A 22,038-nucleotide genomic window follows, 5' to 3' on the forward strand; every position below is an offset into this window, starting at 1 on the left:
AATGTAGGTCAAAATCTTCTTTCTTTTGGTTGGGTGGTTTTAATTGTGGGAGATTGTAATGAATTATTTTGGTGCAAAACGTTTTATTGTTCATGCAAACACCTTTGCACAACCCACAGTTTGTCAATAAATTGATTATCGGTTCCATATTTCCTCTGATGTATTCAACCATAGTCCAACGACCACCCTCAGTTTGTGGATTAATGGTGCACTTGGAAGGAATAGTTAATGCCAAACCATATGGCAGGTGGTGAGAGAACCAACACGAGGGAAAAACCTACTTGACCTCATCCTGACCAATCTACCCATCACAGATGCATCTGTCCATGACAGTATTGTTAGGAGTGACCACCGCATGGTCCATGTGGAGAAGAAGTTCCATCTTAACATGACCATACCCTCCATCATGTTGTGTGGCACTACCACCATGCTATATGGGTTAGATTCAGAACAGAACTAGCAGGTAAAAACTGGGTATCCATGAGGTGCTGTGGGCCATCAGCAGCAGAATTGTATTCAGCCACAATCTGTAAACTCATGGCCTGGCATTTGCCTCACTCTACCGTTACCATCAAACCAGGGGATCAACCCTGGTTCAATGAGGAGTGCAGGAAAGCATGCCAGGAGCAGCAGTAGGAATATCTAAAAATGAGGTGCCAACATGGTGAAGCTACAACACAGGACTACATGCATGCTAAACAGCGGAAGCAGCATTCGATATACAGAACTAAGTGATCCCACAACCAACAGGTCAAATCAAAGCTCTGCAGTTCTGCCACATCCAGTCGTGAATGGTGGTGGACAATTAAACAACTAACAGGAGAAGTCAGAGGCTCCACAAACATTACTATCCGCAATGATGGAGAGCCCAGCACGTCAGTGCAAAAAACAAGGCTGAAGCATTTGCAACCATCTTCAGCCAGAAGTGCCAAGTAGATGAACCATCTCGGCCTTCTCCTGAGGTCCCCATCATCATAGATGCCAGACTTCAGCCAGCTCGATATACTCCACGTGATATCAGGAACTGAAGGTATTGGATACATCAAAGGCTATGGGCTCTGACAAAATTTTATTTTTATTTTATTTTTATTTAGAGATACAGCACTGAAACAGGCCCTTTGGCCCACCGAGTCTGTGCCGACCAAGAACCACCCAATTCCGGCTGTAGGACAGAAGACCTGTGTTTCAGAACTAGCCGCACGCTTAGCTAAGCTGTTCCATTACAACTGCAACACTTACATCTACCTGACAATGTGGAAAATTGCCCAGGTATATCTTGTTCACAAAAAGCAGGACAAATTCAATTCGGCCACTTAACGCCCCATCAGTCTACTCTTGATCATCAGCAAAGTGATGGAACGGGTGGTCAACAGTGCTATCAAGCAGCACTTACCCAGCAATAACATGCTTACCGATGCTCAATTTGGGTTCTGCCAGGGTGACTCGGCTCCAGACCTCATTACCGCCTTGGTCCAAACATGGTCAAAAGAGCTAAACTCCAGAGGGGAGGTGAGAGTGACTGCCCTTGATATCAAGACAGCATTTGACAGAGTGTGGCATCAAGGAGCCCTAGCAAAATGGAATTCAATAGGAACCAGTGGGGAAACTCTCCACTGGTTGGAGCCATACCTAGCACAAAGGAAGATGGCTGTGGTTGTTGAGGCCAAAAATCTAAGCCCCAGGATATTGCTGCAGGAGTTCCTCTGGGTACTGTCCTAGGCCCAACCATCTTCAGCTGCCTCATCAATGACCTTTCCTCTATCATAAAGTCAGAAGTGGGGATGTTAGCTGATGATTGCACAATGTTCAGCACCATTTGAGACTCCTCAGAGACTGAAGCAGTCCATGTCCAGATGCAGCAAGATTTGGACAATATTCAGGCTTGGGCTGCTAAGTAGCAAGTAATATTCATGCCAAACAAGTGCCAGGCGATGAGAGTGAGACGGGGGGGGGGAAAGAGTGAGACGGGGGGGGGGAAAAGAGTGAGACGGGGGGGGGGAAAAGAGTGAGACGGGGGGGAAAAGAGTGAGACGGGGGGGGAAAAGAGTGAGACGGGGGGGGAAAAGAGTGAGACGGGGGGGAAAAGAGTGAGACGGGGGGGGGGGGGAAAAGAGTGAGACGGGGGGGGGGGGGGAAAAGAGTGAGACGGGGGGGGGGGGGAAAAGAGTGAGACGGGGGGGGGGGGGGAAAAGAGTGAGCCGGGGGGGGGGGGGAAAAGAGTGAGCCGGGGGGGGGGGGAAAAGAGTGAGACGGGGGGGGGGGGAAAAGAGTGAGACGGGGGGGGGGGGAAAAGAGTGAGACGGGGGGGGGAAAAAGAGTGAGACGGGGGGGGGGAAAAGAGTGAGACGGGGGGGGGAAAAGAGTGAGACGGGGGGGGGAAAAGAGTGAGACGGGGGGGGGGAAAAGAGTGAGACGGGGGGGGGGAAAAGAGTGAGACGGGGGGGGGAAAAGAGTGAGACGGGGGGGGGGAAAAGAGTGAGACGGGGGGGGGGAAAAGAGTGAGACGGGGGGGGGGGAAAAGAGTGAGACGGGGGGGGGGAAAAGAGTGAGACGGGGGGGGGGGAAAAGAGTGAGACGGGGGGGGGGAAAAGAGTGAGACGGGGGGGGGGAAAAGAGTGAGACGGGGGGGGGAAAAGAGTGAGACGGGGGGGGGGAAAAGAGTGAGACGGGGGGGGGGAAAGAGTGAGACGGGGGGGGGGAAAGAGTGAGACGGGGGGGGGGAAAGAGTGAGACGGGGGGGGGGGAAAAGAGTGAGACGGGGGGGGGGGAAGAGTGAGACGGGGGGGGGAAAGAGTGAGACGGGGGGGGGAAAGAGTGAGACGGGGGGGGGAAAGAGTGAGACGGGGGGGGGAAAGAGTGAGACGGGGGGGGGAAAGAGTGAGACGGGGGGGGGGAAAGAGTGAGACGGGGGGGGGGGGGAAGAGTGAGACGGGGGGGGGGGAAGAGTGAGACGGGGGGGGGGGAAGAGTGAGACGGGGGGGGGGAGAAAGAGTGAGACGGGGGGGGGGAGAAAGAGTGAGACGGGGGGGGGGGGAAAGAGTGAGACGGGGGGGGGAAAGAGTGAGACGGGGGGGAAAGAGTGAGACGGGGGGGGGAAAGAGTGAGACGGGGGGGGGAAAGAGTGAGACGGGGGGGGGGGAAAGAGTGAGACGGGGGGGGGGGGAAGAGTGAGACGGGGGGGGGGGGGAAAGAGTGAGACGGGGGGGGGGGAAGAGTGAGACGGGGGGGGGGAAGAGTGAGACGGGGGGGGGGAAGAGTGAGACGGGGGGGGGGAAGAGTGAGACGGGGGGGGGAAGAGTGAGACGGGGGGGGGGGGAAGAGTGAGACGGGGGGGGGGGAAGAGTGAGACGGGGGGGGGGGAAGAGTGAGACGGGGGGGGGGAAGAGTGAGACGGGGGGGGGGGAAGAGTGAGACGGGGGGGGGGGGAAGAGTGAGACGGGGGGGGGGAAAGAGTGAGACGGGGGGGGGGGAAAGAGTGAGACGGGGGGGGGGGGAAGAGTGAGACGGGGGGGGGGGAAGAGTGAGACGGGGGGGGGGGGGAAGAGTGAGACGGGGGGGGGGGGGGAAGAGTGAGACGGGGGGGGGGGGAAGAGTGAGACGGGGGGGGGGGGAAGAGTGAGACGGGGGGGGGGGAAGAGTGAGACGGGGGGGGGGGGAAGAGTGAGACGGGGGGGGGAAGAGTGAGACGGGGGGGGGGAAGAGTGAGACGGGGGGGGGGAAGAGTGAGACGGGGGGGGGGAAGAGTGAGACGGGGGGGGGGAAGAGTGAGACGGGGGGGGGGGGGAAGAGTGAGACGGGGGGGGGGGGAAGAGTGAGACGGGGGGGGGGGGAAGAGTGAGACGGGGGGGGGGGGGGAAGAGTGAGACGGGGGGGGGGGGAAGAGTGAGACGGGGGGGGGGGGAAGAGTGAGACGGGGGGGGGGGGAAGAGTGAGACGGGGGGGGGGGGAAGAGTGAGACGGGGGGGGGAAGAGTGAGACGGGGGGGGGGAAGAGTGAGACGGGGGGGGGGGGGAAGAGTGAGACGGGGGGGGGGGGGAAGAGTGAGACGGGGGGGGGGGAAGAGTGAGACGGGGGGGGGGGGAAGAGTGAGACGGGGGGGGGGGAAGAGTGAGACGGGGGGGGGGGGGAAGAGTGAGACGGGGGGGGGGGGAAGAGTGAGACGGGGGGGGGGGAAGAGTGAGACGGGGGGGGGGGGAAGAGTGAGACGGGGGGGGGGGGAAGAGTGAGACGGGGGGGGGGGGAAGAGTGAGACGGGGGGGGGGGGAAGAGTGAGACGGGGGGGGGGGGGGAAGAGTGAGACGGGGGGGGGGGGAAGAGTGAGACGGGGGGTGGGGAAGAGTGAGACGGGGGGGGGGGGGGAAAGAGTGAGACGGGGGGGGGAAGAGTGAGACGGGGGGGGGGGGGAAAGAGTGAGACGGGGGGGGGGGGAAGAGTGAGACGGGGGGGGGGGGAAGAGTGAGACGGGGGGGGGGGGGAAGAGTGAGACGGGGGGGGGGGGGGGAAGAGTGAGACGGGGGGGGGAAAGAGTGAGACGGGGGGGGGAAAGAGTGAGACGGGGGGGGGAAGAGTGAGACGGGGGGGGGGAAGAGTGAGACGGGGGGGGAAGAGTGAGACGGGGGGGGGAAAGAGTGAGACGGGGGGGGGAAGAGTGAGACGGGGGGGGGAAGAGTGAGACGGGGGGAGGGGGGGAAGAGTGAGATGGGGGAAGGGGAAGAGTGAGACGGGGGGACAGAAATATTGGGGAACACTGAGTGGGGAGCAGGGAACACTGGAGACATGGGGGGGGGGGGTTGGAGAGAGAGTGGGGGAGTGATACAGGGGAGGGTGTGGACAAGAACGGAGAGAGGGGGAGAGACAGAGAGGAGAGAGATGCGGGAGAGAGAGTCAAAGAATCATTTACTTATGGTACAGAAGGAGACCATTCTGTCCATCAAGCCCATGCCGGTTCTCCATGGAGCTGTGCGGTCAGTCCCACTCCCTGGCTTGATCCCCATAGCCCTGCAAGTCTATTTTCCTCAGGTGGCCATCCAACATCCTCTTGAAGTCATTGATCGTCTCCACTTCCACCAACCTTGTGGGCAGCAAGTTCCAGGTCATTACCACCCGCTGCGTAAAAAACTGCTTCCTCATATTCCCCTGCATCTTTTGCCCAAAGCTTTCAATCTGTGTCCACTAGTCCAGAGGGGAGGGGGGAAAGAAGAAGCAGGCACGCGCGCACACGCACACGCACACACACACGCACGCACACACACACACACACGCACACGCACACACACACGCACACACACACGCACACACACACGCACACGCACACACACGCGGAGAGGGGGGAAGAGAGAGATCAAGGTCTCTCCTGAAAGATGTACATCTATCCAGAATACTCTGGATTGCTACATCAAGTGTGTGGGGAGAGACTGACTATTTATGCAAGCAAAAACAATGCCAGGTGTGTCACAAAATCAGTTTTCGATATAGTGACAAGAAAGTAAGTCAATAAATTAGTCTTCTCATTTAAAGCTTCTTCACAAAAATGCATATTTGTTGTTTTTATTGGTAAGATACATTTTTAATGCCTTTATCTTTTGAAATTTGCTCACCGGCGCCCCCAGGCCAAGCAAAAATGTAGCCCTCTGCCCGAAAAGGTTGGACAACCCTGACCTAGAAATACAAGGGCAGCAGATGCATGGGAACACCACCACCTGCAAGTTTCCCTCCAAGCCACTCATCATCCTGACCTGGAACTATATCACCATTCCTTCACTGTCGCTGGGTTAAAAACCTGGAACTCCCTTCCTAACAGCACTGTGTACCTACACAGATAGACTGCAGTGGTTCAAGAAGGCAGCTCACCACCACCTTCTCAAGGGCAATTAGGGATGAGCAACAAATGCTGGCTTTGCCAGTGTGTTCATATTCCATGAAAGAATAAAATAAAGCATAAATGGTTTGAATTCTTTTTAAATAGGCGAATAGTTTCCCTTGCTGGTGTTTTACATTTAAATTGCAGTCTAACTGTAGCCAGGAATTGCAAACAAATTCACAAACAGAATACAATACCTACAAGTCCAAGATTCAACATCATGGTCAGTGATTCCCAATAAGAACCCTCATGTTATTGAATTTGTCCCTGGGATTACTGAAGGACACTAGAAGTCAGTCTTTATGTGGTGTACTGTACCAATTTCAGAATGGAGTGATGGATCAATATAATACAGTATATAAAAGAGGAATGAAGGGGACAGCACAGCACAATGTTACCTTGTCCATTCCTTTCCTGTCAGCAATAGTTTTGATTTCCTGGGCTGGCATTTTATCTTCTTTTCCAACATGCTGCACATGGTACCCCTTCTGCTTTTGCCTGGCCATAGTGACCCAAGCTGGCACAGAAGAATCCTCAATGGATGATCCACTGTCTTGGGTATTCCCGGCAAAAGGTTGCCCTTTCTCTGCTGAGAGAAGATATAATCAATCTTTCCAACTCTAACCTTGTAAACAATTTGCACTGAATCCTAATGCAATTACTCTCTCATAAACAAAGAGAATGTTGATAATAGGATTCCATTAGATGAAGAATCGTTTAATTAAAAAAAAAGTTCAAAGAATCTAAATTTCAAAATACTTTTGATCAATTGTTCAGTTCATTTATTTCAATGTTGCTGATTTCGTTTTTATATTGTATTGACTGATTTCAAGTTGGAATTTGTGTGTGAATTTGTAAAGTTATGTTTTCATAATCATGTTATCACATTCACCAAATTTTAAACCTTTGAAGATTTAACAGTAACATGTATTTCTGGTGCATCTCTAAATGGCAACAGTTTTTCACTTGCAATGTACTTACAGTCCAAAAGTGGCCCATTATTTAAGGTGTGCAAACAAGACCAGGCAAACAGTATTTTCAAAGCTTTGCGACATTCTCATCAAAATCTGGCATACCTCCATTTGCACATGCTATTTTTTGAAACATTTTTTCATTGATAATCTACCCACTTAAACATTTGGAAATGCTCACAAATGTTTCAAATGATTGTGGCCTGATTAAATGTTTCCTCGTCATTTAAGAAAAAGAGCAGTTGGAATGGTTGAGTTAGAGGCTGGTCATACCTGTAGGTTCATAGCAACAACTTTCAACCAATGATCTGGACAATGTCATGGGCTAGGGCCATCTATTATTAATGGGTTGCCATGCCTCTAGGTCATTTGAAACACCAACATTTTGCTGTCTTCTATATCAATATGCATCATCTCAGAAAGTTTAGTGTCAACTGTACCATCAGGAATGCTGCTAAAGTCACTATTAGCTGCATCTCGTAGATTTAGTAAACTGAGTATGGTTATTATACTCAATATGAATTAAATGAGGCTGGCTTGTGGGTAAGACACAATTTATTCAACACATGGAATTATTGAATCATAGAAACATACAGCACAGCAGGCGGCCATTCAGCCATTGTGGCTGTTCTAGCTCTTTGAAAGAACAGTCATGCTTAGTCCCACATTCTCCTTTTTGTCCGTCACCCTGGAAGTTTCTAAACCTCAACTACCACCCCAACTCCCTTTTAAAATTATTTATGGAATCAGCTTCCACCACCTTTTCACTTTCCAACAACTGAGTGAAAAATTTCTCATCTCCCCTCCAGATCTTCTGCCAATGATTTTGAATTCATGATCTCTAGTTATTGACCCACTCGCTAAAACCTCCCATCATCTTGGAAATCTCATTAGGTCATCTCTTAACCTTCTGTATTCTAAGGAGAACAGTTCTAGCTCATCTGCACATTTCAAAAACACATATATTATACTGTCTTTCATATTAGTCCTACCAAAGTGCATCATTCATACTCCTCCGCATTGAGTTCCATCTGTCATGCTTCTGTCCATTTCACCAAACTGTCTGTCTTCACCATCCTGAAGCCTCTAATTATCCTCATCATGATCTACAACTTTGCCATTGTATCCTCTGCAAATTTTATAATGCTGCTCCCTACACCCAAGTCTAGATTGTTTATAATAATTGCACAGAAGTAATAGACCCAAAACGGTCCTTTGGGAGGTACACCGCTGCGAACCACCTCCCAGTCTGAAAAATATCCATCTACCACCACCCTCTGCTTCCTGTCACTGAGCCACTTCTGTATCTATAACCACCACTTTCCCCTTAACTCCATGGGCTTCCATCTTCTGAATAAGCCTCCTGTGTGGCACTTTGCCAAAGTTCCTAAAGTACATCCAGCACATTCACTTTCTGTTGGCTAACAACCTGACACCAGAAACCCTCTATCAGCTGCTCTTGTTTGTTTGTTTTCCTGGAGTTAATGACTCCAGATTGACTCCCAGGTTGATCCAATGCACCAGCTCCTACTGAAGCCACTTCAAGACACACACATTGCCCATTGACTATGTTGCTGGAGCAGCTCTGGAGGGAAATGAAAGGATGAGATTCTGATTGGTACCATAGGCATGTGAAATAACCATTAAAGGTGGTGAAATTATCTGGTTAGGAGTGGGGCTGAAGTTTATAAGAAGATGGATGATTAAATACTGTGTGGGACACAATGGATATAGTTCCGTTGAGGCCATGGGAACTTTATCTGTATATTGCAACCAGCCAGGATTAAGCAATATAGACTGTAATGTCTTAACGATATGCTGGAGGTTTGCTTAATTACCTTGAGCAGGGGCAAGAATGGTGGTGGGGGTGGCAGGTAAATATCAGAGTTTTATCTGTATTTATTCAGCTCCCTCATACAAAATAGATGGGGGGGGGGGGGGGGTGGGGGTGGCGGTTGGGGCAAGAATCTCCAACAGTCCCATGTTAGACAACGGACATCATAAGGAGTGGGCTCAATAGACCAAACGGCCTTTCTCACACCAACAGGTTTTATGCTGTAGCATCAGCCAGACAAAAATCACAAACTGGGACGGTCAGTACATCCTCTTCAACTCTATTGAAGGGGTGGTAGAGGCAGGAACCCTCACATTTACTCCACTTGCCCAGTCTGTGACTGTAAGCTTTCCTATTTATCTACTACTGTTTCTGGCCAGTTGGTAAGATTAACTGCCTCAATCACACCAGCATTATCTATTTGGCCCTAATGTACTGTCATCAGTACGTAAATGGCTTCCAAAATTTAATTTTTTCTGGAACTGTCTAGTCTCCCATTGAACAGTTATTGAAGTGATAGTCATGCAGTTGTTTTACTCCCAGTATGATGATCATGGGTTTCCCTGTAAAGTTTAACTTCATTAGTTTAACTTTCTGTTTGGCTTCTTAATTGTAACAATCGTACAATAGGTTTGTATTCAATTTATCTGCAAGAGCTTTTAAAAAGGTGGCACATTTTATGAGCATACATTATGTTAATCTCATAGAAGGTTTTAGTTGACAAATAAGCAATTTGGTCCATCAAGTGTTGTTTGCATGTGAGCAGCCTAGACTAATCCTTGCTCACTCCCCATTACCTTAAATAATCCTCGTTATCAAGCTGCCACTTAATTCCTTTTTAAATTATTTTATGACTGCTTCAACAACAGTTTGCTGTCGAGAATTTCACATTCGAACCACCTTCTGTGCATTAGAATCAGCTTTTGTCGTGGATTAGTCTCAGTTCCTTGACTGGTTTCTTTCCAATTTCCGTGCACCAATTACATTTTATTTTGCTGACTTTATCTGCCTTATTTGTAACTTCTATTATCTCATTTTTTCACATTGCTTCTCAAAAACAATGGATTTGAATGTGACAGAAAATAATACATTTCTCAAAATCAGGCTCTTTGTGGTGAATTGTTACGACAGGGCTTGATCTATTCAGAAACATGCATTACTATTTAAAAAATTGATTAAAAATTTGATTATGCAATGATTTATCCTTGAGTATTGATTATCAGGTGAGTCAGTAGTATTACACCATGAAGTTTAGATTTAATGTTTTTATTTCAATATCCCCAAAATAAATTAATTGCAAATCTGGCCAGAAAGTAATAATAAGTCCCATTCTTTCATATATCTACCTTCTTCACAATCGTCATCTTGCAAGATTTCAACAGATTTCTCTGGAAGAAATAAAATCAATTTACCCAATAAACAGTTAAAATATCAACATCATTAATCTTTTTACTCCCCTTGCCTGAATCAGGCAGGAGCCTCTCCAGACTGAGGGCCTGTGATGCACATGTGACCACCCCATGTCATTTTAACTGGGCGTAGTGCACACTATGAATGCCCTGCTCAGTACAACCTGGTAGAAGAAAGAGGCTGGAACAAGTATGCAGAACTTACAAATGCATGGAATATAACCCATCAGCACATTCTTCCATTCCTTTTTCCTCTCATGTGTTTAGTTTAGTTTAGTTTAGAGATACAGCAGTGAAACAGGCCCTTCAGCCCACCAAGTCTGTGCCGACCATCAACCACCCATTTATACTAATCCTACACTAATCCCATATTCCTACCACATCCCCACCTGTCCCTATATTTTCCCTACCACCTACCTATACTCGGGGCAATTTATAATGGCCAATTTACCTACCAACCTGCAAGTCTTTGGCATGTGGGAGGAAACCGGAGCACCCGGAGGAAACCCACGCAGACACAGGGAGAACTTGCAAACTCCACACAGGCAGTACCCAGAATTGAACCCGGGTCGCTGGAGCTGTGAGGCTGCAGTGCTAACCACTGCGCCACCCCTTTTTAATTAGCTTTCCATTAAATGCATCCATACTATTTGCCTCAACGACACCAGGAAAATGTTGAAATTATCTTCGAGTTCATACTAGCCTGGAGTGTTTCTCCAAGCTCCTGAAAGATGTGGCCTTCTGCCATCCCAATCTCCCTGCTCCCCCAACTCTGCGATCGCAACCCTCCCCATCCCTCCAAACATACATATTACCTCTAATGAAAGGTCACAGACCTGAAATGTTAACTCTGTTTCTCTCTCTGCAGATGCTGCCTGACCTGCTGAGCATTTCCATCATTTTCTGTTTTTATTTATAATACATAACCCTGGCTGGGTTGGCCTCTAGGTCATCTGAAATTGCACCGGAATGGAGCCAGTGAGCTGGATTGGGATGGCCATTTGGCACCCACAGAATATATATTAATGAGGCCTAGTCCTTGAAATGGACTAAGTTTCCAGTTGGCACTATAACCAAGTGGCTGGCACACTTCACTGGACGACTGCCCGAGAGTTAAGAATCTATCCCTTTGTATCTATAATATTGGTATATTGTAATGAGCTTGCAATGTTGCTGATTGGCTCACATGGCTGATATGGGAGCCAATCAGATCATTACCTTATTTCATGCTAATCACATAACACCATAGGGTCGGTTTTCAACAAGCCCCATCCACCCAACAGGTGTAAAACTGCTGTTGTGAATTGGCCGCCCATTATAACTGCCCCAATTTCCCTTTGCTTTAATGGGCCACTGATTTGTGCCAGTTTTATGCCTGGGCAGAGCGATGAAAATCTACCCCCATAGGTCATTCAGACTGCCCCCTAAACATACAACACACCCATCTGGGATTTTGCACTGAAAAAAAAGTCAGTTTGGTGAAAAAAATGATTAATTTCAGGACTCCTGAATCAGGAGTGCATTGTAGCTCAAGCTGAATCAACAACTTTATATTTTGAAATGCTTGGTTAAGGAAGACAAATGAAAAACATTATAGGACAGCAGTCTGACCACAACAAATAGTGCAATTCAAGTCAAAACCATAGCAGTGAGATGGAGAGAGGAAGCTTCAAGTCAGAAGGGATAAGCTTTAGATGACATTGAACAATGTCCAGCAGCAGCATTGGTGAGAGATAAGACCCAAATCATGTAATTCAGAGAAACTTCCCAGGAAACCTACTAATATCTATTAATTCCACTCTCATTAATCACAATGTCACAAAACTGAGTGCAATGTTTTTAAAAAGCAGCGATGCTCAGATGAAGGATTCAACAACCTGTTTGGGGAGGGGAGAGGTCTCTGTTAAGCATGGCTCCGTGGAGTTGAAGAACATGTTGGAATGTAGCCAAGTGTGACATCCCTGGCTATGGACGGCTCATGAGATAGCAGACTGCTAAAAGAGGAAAGTCACAAAACAGAAAATGGGCAGGGCAATAAACTTATCAAAAAATCTTTAATTAATTTTGTCATCTTACATTTCACAATCTGTACCAAGACTTCAGGGCATTGTCTCCTCTGTTACCAAACTAGCAAATGTGAGTAAATAAGTGAGAAAGGCCAATAGAAAGCAATAATGTACTTTTCTTCTGTTTTTACAGCTATATAAGGTGAATTTAGAGACACTGCTGCATATCTCACAGGATAGGATGAAATTTAAAATTGAGTTCAATATTTACATGCAGATATGGGAGTTAATTGTAGAATCTTCCAGTACAGAAGAGGTCCATTTGGGCCATCGTGCCTGTGCTGGCTCGATGGACAAGCTATCTATTTTGTCCCACACCCCCTGTTCTTTTCCCATCGCCCTGCTAAATTTTCCTTTTCAAGTAGTTATCCAATTACCCTTTGAAAGTTGCTACTGAATCTGCTTCCACCACCCTTTCAGGCAGTTCATTCTAGATCATAACAACTCGCTGTGTAAAAAAAATAAAATTCTCATCTGGTTCTTTTGCCAATTATATTAAACCTTGCCCTCTAGTTATCGACCTTGCTGCCTGTGGAAACAGTTTCTCCTTACTTACTCTAACAAAATCTCTCAATTTTTAAACACCTCTATCAATTTTCCCCTTACCCTTCTCTGCAGTAAGGAGAGCAATCCCAGCTTCTCTAGTCTCTCTACATAATTGAAGTCCCCCATCCCTGGTATCATTCTGATTAGTCTCTTCTGCATCCTCTCCAAGGCCTCAACACCTTTGTACAATGGAAGGGCAAAACATTTTCACCACAGGTCTGACAGAAGTGGATAGTACAAGAAAATATTCATCCCCGTGGCATGATACCAGCTGCCATTGCCAGTTATCTCAAAGCAACAGGACTTTGCGATGAGGGCAGTCCAAAAGTACTGAGGATTCGCTCCATTTGCGGAACAAATTACCCAGGCAGTGGATCTACCACAACAGATGCAGATATCTGGAGGAGCAGTGCATGAGTAAACTCGTGCTCAGCATGGAGGCTTTGACTTAGTCATGCCATCTGGTCCACTATGACCTGCAGGGCCAGTCAACTATCTACACTGCACCATCAACGGCAGCATAAATCAGTACTGTCCTTAATTTCTCCATGACAGAGTTTTTTCAGGTACCCAGAAGGGACGTCACCCGAACCTGTTGCTATGCTGTTCACTATTGCCTTAAGCAGGAAACTGAAGCCTGTTTTCCCACAGTCACATTTGCACTCAACTTAATAGGGGCCAACGGTAGAATAAGAGCTCATTTTATCAGACTGCTACATAAAATGCAGGGTATGATTGACTGTTTGCATGTAGCTATTTCTACACTTAGCAACAATCCTATCCATCAATTAACTGACTTTCTAACCATGCTGCTACATTCCCTCTTGTACTACAGGCTTGAATTACTGCAACAAATCCTGTTATTGAAGGCATTCTGAAATTCCATGTATTTTACATCTACCCTTTATCTCCTTTATCTAACTTTCAAAAGATAATTGGATAAGTACTTGAAAAAGAAAACTTAGCAGGGCTATGGAAAAAGAACAGGGGGGTTGTGGGACAAAATAGATAGCTCGTCCACTGAGCCAGCACAGGCACGATGGCCCGAATGGACCTCTTCTGTACTGGAAGACTCTATAATTCTCCAATTAACTCCCACATCTGCATGTAAATAATGAACTCAATTTTAAATTTCATCCTATCCTTTGAGATATGCAGCAGTGTCTCTAAATTCACCTTAATAATCATTTTTGTGCTAATTTTTATAAACACATTTTAGCACCAGTGCAAAACCCAGATAGTTGTAAAAACAGAAGAAAAGTCCATTATTGCTTTCTATTGGCCTTTCTCACTTATTCACTCACATTTGCTAGTTTGGTAACAGAGGAGACAATGCCCTGAAGTCTTGGTACAGATTGTGAAATGTAAGATGACTAAATTAATTAAAGATTTTTTTTATTAGTTTATTTCCCTGCCCATTTTCTGTTTTGTGACTTTCCTCTTTTAGCAGTCTGCTATCTCATGAGCCGTCCATAGCCAGGGATGTCACACTTGGCTACATTCCAACAAGTTATTCACATCCATGCAAACATGCTCAACAGAGACCACTCCTCTCCCCAAACAGGTTGTTGAATCCTTCATCTGAGCATCTATACAATCAGCCATTTCTTTAAAAAAAACTATTACATTTGTTAAACATGACTTGCTTTTAACAAATCCATGCTGGCTATCCGCCATTATCCTATGCATCTCCAAATGCTAATTTGATCCAAGGAATTGCCTCCTCTTCTCTTTATGACAATGGATGGTCACCCACTTAACTGTCTCACTAGTCCAGTTTGCCTTCTTGGGTGATCACTGCCTGGAATGTGCACTGCAGGAATCCTTCAGCCTTCCATTTGGACTAGCGTCTCCAACTATCCCTTTCCTACTCCTATTTGCTTCCCAAGTTGAAGGAATAGTAGTGCTGATTGACCACTGACACAACAGTCAAGCTGGTGGTGATTCAGACAGCCTGCTTTTTGCACTTCTGACTCTCATGGATCTTGCAATAGTGCCAGGAGCACTGTGGTTGCTGGGACCTCATTACTTTCCAACCTGGTGTCTGCAACCACTTGTACAGGGTTACATGATGGTCCTGAACTACTACTGACATAATAACTATGGCTCTGTCTCAATAAAGAAAGGTTTTAACCCCTCCCCTGATAGTTATGTGTACGCACTGTGCAAGTGGTTTTGAACCCCAAAGCATCAGTAACAACAATATGAGCAGTAGTGAGAGATGCTCTTGCTTCTGTGTCTATGGCCTGTTGCTTCCTGCTCAGTGCCAGACTGTAGTAAACACAATCCTTTGTGTTTCAGTTCCATTTCTGTGGGAGTGGAGTCAAATGCCGATTTGCTATCAATCATGTGTTGGATCATTCCCTCTTGGAAAGCAGGTCTATTCAGATCTGTATCTCAAAGCAATGCAAAACGAATATTCCGCGCAGTAAAGCTCTACCATGCTATCTGCTGGTCTTTTAACAGCCATCACTTCTGCTAACCCTTCAACATTAGTTGCCTGTGTGGCCTTGTCCTCATCATCGAGGCAAAGTATCTATAGCAGCCCTGTTAAGTAATGCAAGTGTAGTTAGAAAGTTTGCAACTGTGGTGAATGTTCCTCTGTGCATAAGGACTCATTAGATTCTCCATTCTTTGGGAGAAGTTCAGATGAGGCACAATTAGCACTTAAGCACATGTACATTTTTGGTATTGTGTTTCCATTAAGTAAACTATGGAGCACTTGTGCTCAATCGGTATTTCTGGGCATACTTATGTAACATATGATGCAAATAGAATATGATTAATATGGTACTTACAAGGTGCCCTTTTACAATCTCCTGTAGACCACTACTTTCCAGAGCACCTCTCCCTACCATTTCAAACTTCTGTCTTTGTGTGGGTACTTATAAGCTACTCCTGAATGAGATCCTCACCTGTTTTAATCCTTACCCATAGCCAGATGAGCAGATTAATCATTTTAATTAGTTCAGTACCAATTTAGGTGCATGGTTAGTTTTCATTTGTTGTTGCTAATGGATTATGTATAATGTCACTCACAGCAAGTTGATTGCATTTGCTATTTTGATTTCCATCTGTTCAAATTCATAAAAATGAGGCAATTAACTCTTTCGTCAAAAGAAATGGGAAATAGGCCCTTCAGTCTTTCTGATTAAAGATGCTGAATAGGTTTGCAGTGTTATCGATTTATCGAACTCACTTATGTATTTTAATGGCCTTGGCTATATAGACGTGTCTACTGATGCTGGAATGCAGCAACAAACATGCTAGAGGTACATAGTAATTGAGCTATGCACATATTAAATCCATATGTTTAATTGCAAAGCTTATTGTTTAATAGGGGAGGTGGTGGCGTAGTGGTACTGTCACTGGACTAGTAATACAAAGCTCAGGCTAATGCTCTGGAGACATGGGTTCGAATCCCACCATGGCAGATGGTGAAGTTTGAATTCAATTAATAAAAAAGAAAATCTGGATTTAAAAAAAAAAGCTAGTCTAATGGTGGCCATGAAGCTATTGTCAATTGTTGTAAAAAACCATCTAGTTCATTAATGCCCTTTAGGGAAGGAAATCTGCCATCATTATCAGGTCTGGCCTACATGTGACTCCAGACCCACGGCAATATGGTTGACTCTTAACTACCCTCTTAAATGGCCTAGCAAGCCACTCAGTTCAAAGACAATTAGGGACGGGCAATGAATGCTGGCCTAGCCAGCGATGCCCACATCCCACAAACGAATAAAAAAAAATTACATCTAAATTTGTAAGATCCTGCTCAATGACTGGCATTAGGTGAAATATTGTTTCAGATCAGCTTCAGGGTGTGCCTGCTTTGCTAATCTACCACCAGAAAGAAAAGTTGCATTTATATAGTGCCTTTCAAGTCCTCAGGACATCCCAAAATGCTTTACAGCTAATTAAGTATAACCAAGGCCATTAAAATACATAGGTGAATTAGATAAATCGATAACACTGCAAACATATTCAGCACCTTTAATCAGGAAGACTAAAGGGCCTATTTCCCATTTCTTTTGACTAAAGAGTTAATTGCCTCACTTTTATCAATTTGAGCAGACAGAAATCAAAATAGCAAATGCTGTGAGCGACATTATACATAATCCATTAGCAGGAACAAATGAAAACTAATTAATACCTCTATGGTAATGCGCCTTTCAAACTTCTTCTGCACTTAAATTGGTACCGAACTAATTAAAAATTAATATGTTTGAAGTGTAGTCACTGTTGTGTAGCAAACACAGCAGCCAGTTTGTGCTCAGCATCAGAACTGTCATAATGACCAGATAATCTGTTTCAGTGACATTGGTCGAGGGATAAATATTGGCCAGGACACCACAGCGAACTCCTCAAAATAGTGCACTGGGATCTTTCAAGTCCACTTGAGAGGGCGGACAGGACTTTGGTTTAACATCTCATTGAAAGACAGTGCCTCTGATAGTGCCTAACTTTCCTTCGTGCTGCATTAAAGTGCCATCCTTCTCAAATCATGGGCTGAATTTTACCAGCCCCTTGATGCCGTGGCGGGGAACGCCCACAAAATGCTAGTGGCAGCGGCCTATCACGACCCACGATGCCTAGAAGGCCCCGCCATGTATTAGCAGCGGCGGCAAAACCGCTTGGCAGTGGGGTCTTCATTAAAATATTTAAATGAGCATTAATAACATTCAAATTAACTTACTTGTCGATGGTGGCCATCCCACGCCGATTTTATGGCCAACTGGCTGTGACTCGCGCACCTTCCAAGGAGAGACACTGGTGGGGAGGGGGGAGGAATACAAATATAAGGGCGGGAGGGGTGGGGAAGTGGGGAAAACACTTTTTATTGGCTGTGGGGATGGTGGGAAGGGGTTGAAGGGCAAATGTGAGAAGGCTGTGGGGGAAGTTCGGTTTGGGAATAAAATAAGCTTTCTGAATATAATAGAATAAAAAGACTATTGGAGGGGTTGGGAAAGGGCCTCCAACTTCTAATTATTTATTAAAAGAATATGAAATCTAATATCCCTTTAAAAATGTAAATTGTTGCTAAGAGCTTGAAGCCCTTTAAAAATGGGGCCAGCACCTACATGGTGGAGCCTGATGCCTTTGCCAGGGACACAGTGGTTGCCCCCTCTTTGTCATTGGGGGTGGTAGCCACCCCCTCCATTTAAATCAGCCCCCACACATAACCTCACACTTCTGTCACTTTCACAGTGCATCACGCTAATACAATTCAGCCCCGTGTACTCAAGGCTCTGGAACAGGACGTGAACTCACAACCTTCTAACTTAGAGGTGGAAGTGCTACCAACTGAGCCATAGTTATGACATGTAAATATCAATAAAAATCTTCTAAATCTACAAACATTATCATGTTTGCACTTAGTTTGTTAATAAAAACAACTTATGAAAACTATTGAGCAAGTAAAACATGAAATAAAATACAGGAGGAAGTAATCTTAGGAAAAAGGCAATAACCATCTATTTTAAGGAAGAAAATAGGAAGAATAAAGTCAACACATGTTTAAAGAGGAAAAACAATTGCATCATTACTAAAATCACTGCCAGTTGTTTTATGAGCATTGATTGGCTTCTCTTAAACTTAATACCAATTTCCTTTACATTAAGCAGTTCTAGTAATAATCTAGAAACCTCAGTTGGGGCAATTCAAAAGAAAAAGCTCTGCTCTCGGGGTAGGAGATGTTCTTTTGTTGCTGCCCATTAAATGCAGTTAAAAATATAGTCCCAGTTTCTATAGTGCAGATCATTTTCACTTAGCGTGGAAAAGTATTGCTTGCTGATGGCAAATGGCCAATGTGGAACTGTGCCATATAGACCAGGAAAGTGCCAGGTTTAATCACCCATCTGTGTTGAGTAAATTAATTTCAGCAGATTATAAAATACATTGCCATGTGCAATCTAACTAGTTACATATCCTTCATTATTATTACTTTCTCTATTCCTTTTATTATTTTTCCATTCTTTCTTTCTCCCATTTTCTTTTTCCTTTCCATGCTATCTCACACATCTCAAGGTCAGAAGTTAAGGATATAATGGAGTGAAAGTCTGTTGATTCATGACTAGTAACAGAGATTGTGCTCTACTGAAGATCAAAGTTCAAGCTGAATGTAGTCGGGATGGTTGATGATCATGTTATTAGTTAGAATCATGGTAACAGATATTAGTTTCAAAAAGACAGGCATACAAATATCCAAAGTTAATTAGAAATAACAGATACTCTCGATCATCAGTAAAGTGATGAAAGGGGTCATCGACAGTGCTATCATGCGGCACTTGCTTAGCAATAACCTGCTCGATGACAGCCAGTTTGGGTTCCGCCAGGGCCACTCAGCTCCTGACCTCATTACAGCCTTGGTTCAAACATGGACAAAAGAGCTGAACTCAAGGGGTGAGGTGAGAATGACTGCCCTTGACATCAAGGCAGCATTTGACAGAGTATGGCATCAAGGAGCCCTAGCAAAACTGGAGTCAATGGTAATCAGCAGGAAAACTCTCCACCGGTTGCAGTCATACTTAGTGCAAAGAAAGATGGTGGTGGTTGTTGGAGGTCAATCATCTGAGCTCCAGGACATCATTGCAGGAGTCCCTGAGGGTAGTGTCCTAGGCACAACTATTTTCAGTTGCCTCATCAATGACCTTCCTTCAATCATAAGGTCTGAAGTGGGGATGTTCGCTGATGACTGTACAAGGTTCAGCACCATTTGTGACTCCTCAGATACTGAAGCAGTCAGTGTAGAAATGCAGCAAGACCGTGACAATATCTAGGCTTGGGCTGATAAGTGGCAAGTAACATTCGCACCATAAAAGTGCCAGGCAATGACCATCTCCAACAAGAGAGAATCTAACCATCTCCCCTTGACATTCAATGGCATTATGAATGCTGAATCCCCCACTATCAACAACCTGGGGTTACCATTTCCCAGAAACTGAACAGAAGCAGCCATATAATTACCATGCTACAAGAGCAGGTCAGAGGCTAGGAATCCTGAGGCGCGTAACTTACCTCCTGACTCCCCAAAGCCTGTCCACCATCTACAAGGCACAAGTCAGGAGTGTGATGGAATACTCTCCACTTGCCTGCATGGGCGCAGCTCCGACACTCAAGAAGCTCGACACCATCCAGGACAAAGCAGCCCACTTGATTGGCACACCATCTACAAACATTCACTCCCTCCACCACCGACGCACAGGGGCAGCAGTGTGTACCATCTACAAGATGCACTGCAGCAACGCACTAAGGCTCCTTAGACAGCACCTTCCAAGCCCGTGACCTCTGCCACCTGGAAGGACAAGAGCAGCAAAAGCATGGGAACACCACCACCTGCAAGTTCCCCTCCAAGCCACACACCATCCTGACTTGGAACTATATTGCCATTCCTTCACTGTCTCTGGGACAAAATCCTGTAACTCCCTTCCTAATAGCACTGTGGGTGTCCCTACCCCACATGGACTGCAGCAGTTCAAGAAGGTAGTTCACCACCACCTTCTTAAGAGCAATTCGGGATAGGGCAATAAATGCTGACCTGCCCAACGAGGACCACATCCCATGAACGAATGAAGAAAAAAAATGCCTTGTTAGCTTACATTATGTTACAATTGATTGCAGGTGAATCATTAAAGGGAAAGATGATCAATTTAAAGTATCCTTCCAAGCTCTCTCCTAAAAATATACACTTCTAATCATTTAGATTACCTTTAATTTTTGAACTCTCCTCAAGGCCGACCGTTTGCTCATCTGCTTCCCTCCCGACAGGCTCTGGCAAAAAATATATTACAGAAATATGTTCAAAGTGGCTCCATTCATTTTAATGGAAGTAGTGCTCTGGGCTGGTCTAAGGACTGCTCCAGAATGACACAACTCCAGAACATCAATAATAACTGGTGTCGGATGCTTGTTTGTCTATGTATCCAGCCTCCTGTCTGTCTTGTGACATATGGCCATTTACAAGTCCAAGTGAAAATTGCATCAGTTGGGTTTTGTCACCCAAAGGGCAGTAGAAATTCCCCCACCAATGACTTATCACTGCTAGCCGACAGTTCCTCAGGCGAGAAACGGGTGGAAGGTATTCGAAAATCATCCCCTAACAGTTGTGAATTTACAAGAGTGACCAACCCAAGAAAATCGTAATTTAACTGGACCTGCTGCCAGCCTAGGGTTAATATAATGGATGGTTTGTATTAATATGTTTTTCTTAATGTATGGTTTTGTTTTTCTATCAGTGGTTTCTTTCATTTGAACCCTGCAGGATTTATAAATCATGATTATATTTAATCAATCAATCAAGGTTGAGCAACTTTTTACTTGAACTTGTCCAAAACACAAGATGATCTACATCTTTCTAAATATAAAGATCAATCAAAAATATTGTAAATATTTCTATAAACAATTTTAATGGTATACTAACTATACTGGGCAGATAGAGCAATGTTAGAAGATATCTAAATCCAATTATTTGCTCTCTGTCCTCACAAGATGGTTAGCATTGTTTGAATATTGTCAAAACACAAATATTACTTATTGTTAACCTGTATCTGTAAAAGATGATTTGTGCCTAGGGATTAATAAAGGCTTTCTTAAGGAAGGATGTAAATGCGTTGGAGGTGGCTCAGAGGAGGTTTACTAGATTAATACCTGGAATAAGTAGGTTGTCTTATGAGGAAACGTTGGACTTATTTTTGCTGGGGTTTAGAAGAGTGAGGGGAGACTTGAGTGAAATTTATAAGATCCTGAACGGTCTTGACAAGGTAGATGTGGAGAGGATGTTTCCTCTTGTGGGGGAGTCCAGGACTAGGGGGCACAGTTTTAAAATTAGGGCTCATCCTTTTAGGACAGAGATGAGGAGAAATTTTTTCTCTCGGAGGGTTGTGCGACTTTGGAACTGTCTGCCTGAGAAGGTGGTGAAGACGGGGTCATTGAATATTTTTTAAGGCAGAGATAGATAGATTCTTATTAAGCAAGGGAATCAAAGGTTATCAGGGGTAGATGTGAGTGTGGAATTCGAGACACAAACAGATCAGCCGTGACCTTATTGAATGGCGGAGCAGGCTCGATGGGCCGAATGGCTTACTTCTGCTCCTAATTCGTATGTTCGTAGATCCTTTGCTCCTATCACTGCTGTGAAGACTAGTCAGGAAATACAGTAATTCAAAATCAATTACCACTACAACTGTCCATTGTCACATCAGTGAAGGTTTCAGGCTAGGTATAAAATGAGATTTTAAAGAACTAGACTAATAATGATATTTGTTCAGACATTATGGTGTTAACCAATGCTAATCGCCTTAATCTTGCTAAACTCTCTTAATGAGAACTCAGTGCTAATAATGAGCCATAATGT

The 22,038-nt window shown here is 45.3% G+C and overlaps 1 protein-coding gene across 10 annotated transcripts in view; it reads right to left on the reverse strand.

Annotated features, from left to right (window-relative positions):
• The window catches only part of LOC137371193 (CRACD-like protein), a 250,581-nt gene that overhangs the window by 13,686 nt on the left and 214,857 nt on the right, over positions 1–22,038 (reverse strand). For 7 of the 10 annotated variants that reach the window (XM_068033333.1, XM_068033335.1, XM_068033334.1 and 4 more), the window contains 3 exons: positions 20,394–20,456; positions 10,012–10,053; positions 6,259–6,449 (listed from right to left, as the gene is read on the reverse strand). In XM_068033333.1, coding sequence (XP_067889434.1) covers positions 6,259–6,449; positions 10,012–10,053; positions 20,394–20,456 — 296 coding nt within the window. The remainder of the gene's footprint in view (positions 1–6,258; positions 6,450–10,011; positions 10,054–20,393; positions 20,457–22,038) is intronic. The other 3 variants (XM_068033331.1, XM_068033337.1, XM_068033336.1) reach the window with 3 other exon arrangements.

This window comes from Heterodontus francisci, chromosome 6 (assembly GCF_036365525.1).
Source record: "Heterodontus francisci isolate sHetFra1 chromosome 6, sHetFra1.hap1, whole genome shotgun sequence".
Lineage (NCBI taxonomy): Eukaryota > Metazoa > Chordata > Chondrichthyes > Heterodontiformes > Heterodontidae > Heterodontus > Heterodontus francisci.